Below are 10,113 nucleotides of genomic sequence, written 5' to 3'. Positions count from 1 at the left end.
TTTTTCATTCAGATATAGTAGAGATTAATTCCTAATATTAATATTTATTTCTGGACATAAACAAGCTATATACTGGAAAGTAAAAGCCCATGACTTTGTGAAAACACCAGTGAGGATGATGTTTAATAAAAAAGCCAAACTTTTAAACCACTGAGATCTTTGTGTTTTCCACTGATGTGTAAGTAATGTGCCATGATTTATCAGGTTTATCAAGTTTGTCGAGTTGTGTACAAGTTCTTGCACAGAGGAAATGTATAGGCTTCTTCTCATATTAACTGACAATTCGAATATAGTTTCATAAGATTTGATCCACTAAGTGAAATTAGTGAGTTTTTCTATTGACTTGCTGGGGTTTGGATCAGGCAGGTACAGCACTTTTGTATGAATCTAGCACTTTGCCAATTGAGATAAATGTAGCTGCTTTTATTTTTCTGAGTCTACCCTATCTTCACTTTACTCTGAAAAATATGAAGACAAGAATCATTTCCATGTAAGGAATGCCAAATCTTCACTATGTTTTTCTCTTCTCTGCTTTTATTAAGCAACTCATACCATTTTAAATGTTAGTTGAGAGACAGATTTATCACTCTCCTCACTCACTGTGTCTCGTTTATAGGCTGTGACCTCACAGGCTGACTCTCAGAAATAGTGCAGAGACATGAGTAGAAGCAATCTTGCAAGGGGTTAATGCTGTAATCTTTTTCTAGCCTGTTTATAATCCCAACAGTAGTGCAGTAACAGAAGAGGGTGGATCTAAAAAGTACCCGGGGGGGATATATGTGTGTGTGTGCATACGTGTGAGTGTGTGTGTGCACACGCTCTGCTTTTCTGAGGGGCCGTGTGTGCCCCTGGAATAAATCTTGTTCAGCCAGAACAGGACTCTGTGCTGGGTGCTCCTGCTGGAGAGTCAGAACAGCTTCCTTGCACAGCTGCCTCTCTTGTATTTCTTCTGAAGAATTCATTCAGAAACCATTTGTTTACTGAAAGCATGGGCAGATAGTTACAAACCCACCCTCTTCTTCATCAAAGCTACCCTGTGGATACTGAAGAATGGAAATAGTTGATACTAGTAGCTTCCTTGGGAATGGTACCAACATTACTGATTTCCTCTGCAATATCATCTTGGAAAATGACACTTTTTTCTGTGTGGATGATGCACCTTATCCTTCTAAAGGTATGTATGGAAAATTGTTTTTTTCCAGGCAGTTTTAGTTCTAGCTGGATGCAGAGATACTGTAGAAAGAAAGAGCTATGCAAGGCATTTTCTCTGAGAGAGTGAAAAATCAATTGCTTGTTTTTAAGCTAGTATGAGAAACAGGTAGCAAAAAATTTAGTATGTGCTGGTTTTCCAAGTTCAGAATTGAACTAGGACAAAATTTGAATATAATGCAAAAAAAACCCCACTAGCACTTTGGAGCACGAAATGCAAATATCTCTGCTAAGGACTTGGAGAAGCATGATTTTTACTCAATTCAATAATGATGGAGTGATCAGATCTGATACCATGTATGAAAATGATTTAATATGAAATCATAGCACTCTGAAGCTGAAAAAAATTTCATATATTAAAATGTGTATTGATTGCTTGATCTTTTCTTACCTTTGCATAAAATAGGATCTCCCATGGTGAGTAAGTGGTGCAGTCAGTAGCATGAGAAGCACATGTTTTAAGAAGTTGTATTTGACTCTCCAAATGTAGATTGTATTGCTTATATTGTAGATTAATGCTATGCAATTTAGCATTAATTTAAGAATTTCAGCACTTTCAGACATTTTTTGTTTGTGTAAAGACATAAACCTTCATAAAATTGAATACAGAAAGGCTTTTACCTTCTGATTAAAGATTGAAATATATAATCTGAGTTCAATACTATGCAATTGATCTTTTCTTGCGACAATTTTCAGATTTGCATCAGATAATACGGATTCTGCTGTATTGCTTGATATTTCTGCTCAGCATTTTGGGGAACATTCTGGTGATTACGGTGCTGATAAGAAACAAACGGATGAGAACAGTCACCAACACATTTCTGCTGTCACTAGCAGTCAGTGACCTGATGCTCTGCCTTTTCTGCATGCCTTTCACCCTTATTCCCAACCTGCTAAAAGATTTTATTTTTGGAAGTGCTGTTTGTAAAACTGCCACATATTTCATGGGTAAGTCTGGGATGTTTATACTTATTTTGAAGACTGACTAATGAGACAGGTGAGAAGATATTTAAAGATCTATAAAAGTCTGATTGTTTCCATCCATCATTGAAGTTACTATTATTACAAAGAAACAACTTCGTAGTGCAAATCTTCATGGTTCTGGTGTCCTTGGTCTGATCCAGCAAAACAGAGGCGCACACACAGGTAATTTTAATGACATACAGAAGTGTTTTGCTGGATGTGAAGATGTTGCATGATCAAACTTTAATGAGGAACCCAGCACATGCACTTGCTTACCCATCACCGACAAGATTCTTATCAGTGTTCAGATCACCCACCAGAAATGATGGGCTTGTACACCCTCAGCAAGGGCAGAATTTACCCACAGATTTTGGCAGCAGTGATACATAAAAAAGAAAAGAAATGGGCCAAAGTAGGTGTCATTTGCAGAGCTAAAAGTTAGCACAAGTACTCTTTGCAGACAGACCAGGTGTGATCAGAGCTAACCAGAAGACCATAAAACTCAGATATAGATTTTAGAGGCTGACTTTAAAAAGCATTACTTTTGTATGCCTTGTCATACCCCTTTTGGTTGTGGACCTAGGCTCTAGGATTTGCAAAATGTCTTGGTTGTGTATGTGTGTGTAAGTGATAGTTTGTCTCACTTTAATATTTCCTCTGCATTTGATAATTTCTTAACAAAAAAAAAAATCCAAACAAACAAAAAAAACAAAACAAAACAAAACAAAACCAATAAAAAAAACCCAAAAACCAAAAAAGAAAAAGAAAGAGAAAGAGAAAAAGAAAAAGAAAAAGAAAAAGAAAAAGAAAAAGAAAAAGAAAAAGAAAAAGAAAAAGAAAAAGAAAAAGAAAAAGGATTATGTAAAGTTTTTGCTGCTTTGGGAGCCCCTTAGTTGATTAGAGAAAGCGCTGGTCCCCTTTCAACCTGTGCCCTTGAGAACTTTGATGTAATGTGAAAGTACACACCTAAAGTGTGCGAATGGGAAATCAACATCTTTTTGTAGATAAAACCAATAAAACTAAAGGCCATGTTTAAACAATTATAATGAATTGCTGGCAAAAATATCCTAAAACATTACTGAAGCTTTGTCATCTTTCTCTTATTGCACACAGTGTAAATTACTTTATTAAAAAATCCAGTGAAATAGACCAACATAAAGTTTCCTATTATTAAGGTGTTTTATTTTAGGAGTCAGAATGTGAAGATTTTCCACTAAATGCTCAGGTAACAGAGGCATCACCTGACAAACAGACACTGACAACCATTGCATCAACTATGCTCAATTTTTCATCTTAAAATGTCTCATTTTAAGATGTAGAAAAACAAATTTTCAATTACAGATGATTTCTGTAAAGCAAACCATAACAATATTGGCATTTGATAGTCTGACACATATTCACAAAGACAAATAAAACTCATTTACTGAAAGAAAAATTTGTGGCAAAGTTAAGAGGAAATATTTATAATTTAACAGTGGTGAACTTGGGCACCTCAATGACAGAAACACATACAACCACACTATACTTTATAAAATATGAACAGAAAAAATTGAGGGTACTCGAAGGACAAAGATTCTGCTTTATGACTTCGTTTCTCCTTGTTTGTAACTCCATTACCATCTAATTAAAAAGTTGTAATAGGATTAACTCTCTTGAATGAGAAAATCAGATCACAAGTGAAGCAGGACACTCATAAAAATTAAAACAATAAAAAAAGGACTGTGAACATCTGTGTTAAGAGGGTAATTAACTGATTTCAAATGCTTTGTTTGAATTTCAGTGCAATTAGTGAACAAACCACAGTAGCAAAGAGAATAATTAAGAGTAAAATTGTCTTCTTTCCCTGTTACCAGAATTTTATTATTTGATAGTGTGTATTTCTTCTTGGACTTTGGGAGTAAGAGAAGTGCAGAGCAGGAATATCAGTCTGGAGCAGTCTGGAGACCCAGACCCACTGCCCACACATTCTTCACTGACTTCATCAGTGTGGTGTTTATAAATATTTTTGCTTATAAACAGTTTGCTATATTTTTAAATTTTTGTATGCATACAGCAAGCTACTAAGACCATTTGAACAAAACATAAGCTTTAAAACAAGAGAATAACTTTTTTCTTTATTTTATATGCATAGGTGTCTCTGTAAGTGTCTCCACCTTCAACCTGGTTGCCATATCTTTGGAGAGATACAGTGCCATTTGCAAACCACTGCAGTCCAGGGTCTGGCAGACAAAATCTCACGCTCTGAGAGTGATTGCTGCGACCTGGTGTGTGTCCTTCATTATCATGTCACCATACCCAATCTACAGCAAACTGGTACCTTTCACCAAGTACAACAACACCACAGCAAATATGTGTCGGCTCCTTTGGCCAAGCGATGTCATTCAACAGTCTTGGTAAGAATAACTGGCTGTTAGCAAATGTGTAATTACCTGCTGGAAAATGGGATTTTGTGGTAGCAATAAGCCTATGGAAAATCAAGCATTAACCTTCAGCAAATGTTTGCACTCTATCATTCTTATTTAGGATGTAAAAAAACCCCAACATTTTTAAGCTGCTTACATTTTGACGTTTGAATGACTTTTCCTTTGTCACAGGAACGACTGCCCAACATGGCAATGATTCTCACGCCATGGTCTGCTAAGCCCCAACTGTCACTTTAAAGAAAGCATCTGTCATTTGTAGTAGGAATACTGCTTTCACTCATTTACACATAAACTTCAACATTCTCAGAGAAATTCTTGATTAATCTTTGAGAAACACGGACACACCCCTCCGTGTGCTGCCTTGCCTGTTAATTTGTTTGAAAGTTCTTTGTAGCAGAGAAGTAGAACATGAGGCTGAAAATGTCTTATTTGAAAATCCTTTTGGTTGCTTATGAAGAATAGGCACAGAGGGAAGTGGGGAAAGACATGTTCCCAGTCCTACACATCCAGGCAGGGTAAACAGCAGCACTATCAAACAGCAATAGTACTTAGACACGGTGTCCTTGCACGTTGACTGAACACTGACTGGCACTGAGACAGCGTAAGATTTTTTTTTGATACTGAAGGTCAGTTGGGAAAAAGATTAAAGTCTGCACCATTTTGGTAGGATATATCCACCAAGAGAGTAACTTTGTGTTCATGCTTTCAGTAGTAGTCTCAGGTATTTGGCAGCATGTGGAGGAAGGGTACAGGATGAAATTCTCTTCTCTGTGTCTGCTTACAGATTCCCAGGTGTGTTACTGAGTTTGCACCAAAGTCACAGGGATCAGGAGAGACACAGGCTCATGGATGCATTTAAACATCATTATTTCCCCAACTTGTCGCCACATCAGAGAATCTGTCTAGGAGAGCAGCCTATGTGAAACCTCATAAAAGCTGCTTCCTTTACCTAAGAGATTGCCACTCCTGGGATCCCTCCTTAGGAGTTCTTCATGGCTCCAGGGATGAAAACCCACATTGTGGCTGCTCTGTTTTTGCCCACGTGTGCCACAGCCCTCTAGAAGTCAGATCTGAGGCACAATAATAGAGTAATTTGCATTGGAAAAGACCTCTAAGATCATTGAGTCCAAACATTAAAGTATTTTTAATGTACCAAGAACCCCTTTAAGAATCAGCAGATGTTCATTAATTTTCTGCAAGGCAATTTTCACACTGACCAAAACTACAGGGCATCCAACACTCATCTGGTTAGAGCAGGGAGTCGCACTCATGGGCAGAGAGAATTTCTGCCCCCTTTAACTACTGTGAGAGTGCCCATCTCCTCTGGGCTGCATAGGTGGGATGAAAGATGGTTTTTTGCCATTATAGGTTTTTCCTGCTGTACCTTTCTGATGGAAGCAGGAGAAGAAGTAGGAAGCTTCAAATTTCTGAGATGTCAAAATGATATTTTGTATTGGCGTGAAAAAAACTTTAAAAATCTTGAAATCCTGTCTTCTCCAACTCTCAGTTTTATAAAAATAACTTTTTCTGGTTTTTTGACATTCCCTATTCTCAGTGTATCTTTTGATTCCTTAGGTACACTTTCCTGCTACTCACACTCTTTCTTATTCCTGGGATTATAATGATGGTTGCATATGGTCTAATTTCATTGGAACTCTACAGAGGAATAAAATTTGATGCCAGCCAGAGAAAATCTTCACGAGGTAACAATACATTTCGGTTTGGGGTGGGCTTTTTAAAGATATGAGCGGTCAGTCATTTTGAGACTAGTAAAAGGAAAGCTTTCTACTTGCAAAAGTGATCATTATGGTCAGTTATGACATGAATTTGCCAGCAGTTACTCTTCTGCTAGCAAATAAACCTCCTCTATGGCTTGTTTGCAAAGATTCAGGGCAGAATACATTAAATTTCTAATTTGCTTATTATAGAAATACCAAGGGTTTTTTCTGGCTGTGGATAAGGACCATTTTTATAAATAAATGTCACAATTAAAATTGTCAAATTAAAGTAGAAGCATATAACCTTGAAAACTGGACTAAGCAACATTCTTGCACCTTTTGCATCAGTTTGTATAGAGGTAAGATGTGAGAATATTGGGAGGCAGTGGATTCAGGGAAGCTGATAACACGACTGACTCAGAAGCAGGCCAGTGCTTTCTTTGCAACAGTTGCTCAGCTATGAATTATGTTGTTTATTTAGATTTAGACTGCATTCTTCATTTTTTATTTGGCCGACTGTTCAGAGATATTTTGCCAACTATTTAAACAGCACTTTATATGTACAGAAAGAAGAATAAGTACCTGCAGCGCCAAGTACGAGGATGGAGATGGATGTTACCTCAACAAAACCAAAAGAAAAAGGAAAATGCCATTGCAACAGCTCTCTGCTATGAGCCACAACAAAATAGAGAGAGTGAGAAGCAACAGCTCTTCTGCCAACTTAATGGCCAAGAAGCTTGTCATCCGCATGCTGATGGTGATAGTGGTTTTGTTTTTCATCTGCTGGACTCCCATCTTCAGTGTCAATGCCTGGCGAGCCTTCGACACAGCTTCCGCTGACCGGCGTCTCTCGGGGGCTCCCATCTCCTTCATCCACTTGCTGTCCTACACGTCTGCCTGCGTGAACCCCATCATCTACTGCTTCATGAACAAGAGATTCCGCACGGCCTTCCTGGCCACCTTCACCTGCTGTGCCCCGCAAAAGCCCCCCGCCATACGGGGAGAGGCTGGTGAGGAAGAGGAGGGGAAAACAACAAGGGCTTCCCTCTCCAAATGTTCTTACACACACATGTCTGCATCTGCACCCCCCTGAGCTGCACCAGGGGAGGCAATGAGTGGTGAATTGTCTGGCTTTGGAACGTGACTGTGGCATCAGCTGAGCGCCATTTAGTCCTGAGTTAATGAAACACTTCAGCTGGCAGTAAACACAGCAAGAATTTTATGGGAAATTGATGCTATCACTGTATGAGTGTTAAATCACCTTCCCTTCAAAAGTACAAAGGAGGAAGAGAGCTCTGAGGATAAAGGACTTTATGAAAAGCCTTAGAAGTTGCTCTATTTGTAATAAATTCCACTGCAAAAATTTGCGTCCTCTACATCAACAGCTTTGCTCAGTTTTCTGATGCAGTTCTGAGTATCTCAAGATATCCCCAAGATGCAAATAGATTGTCCTCAAACATGAATATATGTAATGCAATCTCCACTTCACTAGATATGCCTCATAAGCAAAAATATTTCTGTTATATTTATAGTATCTTTTCACATTATTTTAGCTGAGCTAATACATGTTGAGATAATTTTGGTGTCACTCTCACAGGAACTCTGAGGTGGTGAGAATGGGCTTGTCCATGTGAAATTAATGCTTTTAAATAAAATAATTTCTTTTTTAAAAAATAAAATTAAAATAAATACCATTGGCTTTGTGGGTGGAATGCTGTCTTCATTCTGGCACTAGCATAATTTAACATAAATGAATGTATTTTTCACTAGTATAAACCCCATAGAACAAGGACAAAGAAGTGACTTTCTTCTGTGCAGCTGAAAACACCCACATATGCAAGTGGTGGGATCTAAGATGAGCCACAAAGGCTCGTGTGGAAATTTCCAGTGGGAAGCACAGGGATAAATGCCTGGGATAAAGCAAAAAGAGGTATTTTAGAGAAGATGCAGGACTGAAGACACAGGCTGGTGCCCACGGCAGTCACAGTTCACAAATACGTTCACAGCCGCTTCAGGCACGGCACTGCCAACATGGAAATTGGGTGCAGAATGGGCGGATACAATGAGCAAAGGCTGAAAGGCTTGGTCAGAAAACAGCTTTTCTAAACTTTGTAGCAGCTATTTTCTCCAACTACATGTACTTGTAAACAGATTCAACATGGAGTAGAGCAGCTTTGAACGATGTAATTATTGGTGCTTTGTTGCACAGGGAATCCAGCCTCTTTCCTGTGCAGCACACAGGTGGGTGTGGGTGTTCAGGTCCTGTCCTTTGCTCTATGGAACTCAGATGGAGAAGTTACATTCCTTATTTTGGTTTGTGAAAATATCCTGTTGGAGATGTTTCTATCTTCTACCTGAATCAATATCATTATAAACCCTTGTTATTAGACAGAGATTAAATTCGAGCACAGCATGGAATGTAGATGTGGATATTAAATATAAGCCCTCTCAAGGTTTTTAATCAGGAAAATCTGATCTCTTTACAGAATGATTTTAAATTAGAAATACACTGTGTGTTCCAGGACCCAGATCCATGTTCTGCACTCAGTTATTGCCTGAAATGGTTTACCCTAACAACTTAGGACACAACTTTGGCTATTATTTTTTTTCCACCCAGCTTGTCCACAGACAGGAAATTAAAAAAAAAAAAGAATTCTAAACACCATTTATGCACAATCCATAGAAACAACGTTTTGCCTGCCTAGTTAATAAAGTAGCACTGCTCCTGGAACAGTGCTGAGACTACTGACATTGATCTGACCTTTTGCAAATGCCAAACAAATTAAATTATGGGATTTAATTCATAGCAATAAAATGAAAATTTTACTTCACTTACAGATACATGTTAAGACCCTCTACAAAACTGTCCTGTGTGTTGAAACTAAGGAACAAACTTAATTGTTTTCTAATTTATGTGGAACAGTAACAGCAGAAAACATACTTGTGAAATATTTTATACCATTTGAAAGCCTGGATCAATTATAGACAATAGTTTAAAAATGGTTGTTTAACTAAGAAAACTCTCCACATTTTAATAATACACTTGATGTCACTGTTGCTGTCTATATGATGTATTGCAGGACAGCCCATGCCACAGCTCTTTCAAAAGCAAATTCCTTTTTGTAAATGCAGCTTCTCCAGTACCTGTTATGTCACCTGAGTGACATAACAGGATATGCACATTTCACCTGCTCTCACTGATTGAGTCTGAGGATAGTGGTTTCAGATGAAAGCCAAAAGCTATTTTCAACAATGCCTTAATCAGACCTCAACCCCCAACAGCCTCCAGTAGCTGCAGCTGAAAGGAGCAGAGTTTCTGATTGATTCCCTTCTCTTAACTCTCAGGGAGTACAATTTGGAGGTGATGAAATGAGGAAGGCAGGGGAAGATCCTGATGGATCTCCTGATGGAGTGGTGGCTGGGAGACAATCAGGGATGGGTTGAAATGTGCCAATCCCCCAAGGCCCATCTGCGTGTGCGTCACTCATCCCCTCCATTGCCCCCTCTGCACCTATTTTCTTGTTATATCAACACAGTATTTCTTTTGATCAAGCTCCCTAAGCCATAAACCTTATGCCAAATTCCAGCAAGAATTAGGAATTAAGCTTTTGAAATGCAATATAACGATCCAGTCATTTTATATTCTTCTGCCCTGGTCTCCTAGCACAGGAAATTTCAGCCCTTCTGCATCTTAATGCCATTTTTCCTGATCTGTGTATTGCAGAAATCATTCCTGGGTCCAAATGTTGCCCATTAGTTGTTAAAGACTCATGGCATCCTCACAGTATCTTTAATTCAGA

At 38.4% G+C, this 10,113-nt stretch overlaps 1 protein-coding gene across 1 annotated transcript; it reads left to right on the top strand.

Annotated features, from left to right (window-relative positions):
• Positions 1 to 1,050: 1,050 nt before the first annotated feature.
• CCKAR (cholecystokinin A receptor) lies at positions 1,051 to 7,447 on the top strand. Its single transcript, XM_021554375.2, has 5 exons — positions 1,051 to 1,174; positions 1,906 to 2,157; positions 4,304 to 4,565; positions 6,171 to 6,298; positions 6,880 to 7,447. The coding sequence occupies exons 1-5, from the start codon at positions 1,051 to 1,053 to the stop codon at positions 7,404 to 7,406; spliced, it is 1,293 nt and encodes a 430-aa protein (XP_021410050.2). The 3' UTR covers positions 7,407 to 7,447.
• Positions 7,448 to 10,113: the final 2,666 nt, after the last annotated feature.

The sequence above is a fragment of the Lonchura striata genome, chromosome 4 (genome assembly GCF_046129695.1).
Source record: "Lonchura striata isolate bLonStr1 chromosome 4, bLonStr1.mat, whole genome shotgun sequence".
Taxonomy (NCBI): domain Eukaryota; kingdom Metazoa; phylum Chordata; class Aves; order Passeriformes; family Estrildidae; genus Lonchura; species Lonchura striata.
The sequence above is the reverse complement of the archived record's forward strand: the minus strand, read 5'-3'. Positions and strand labels throughout refer to the sequence as shown.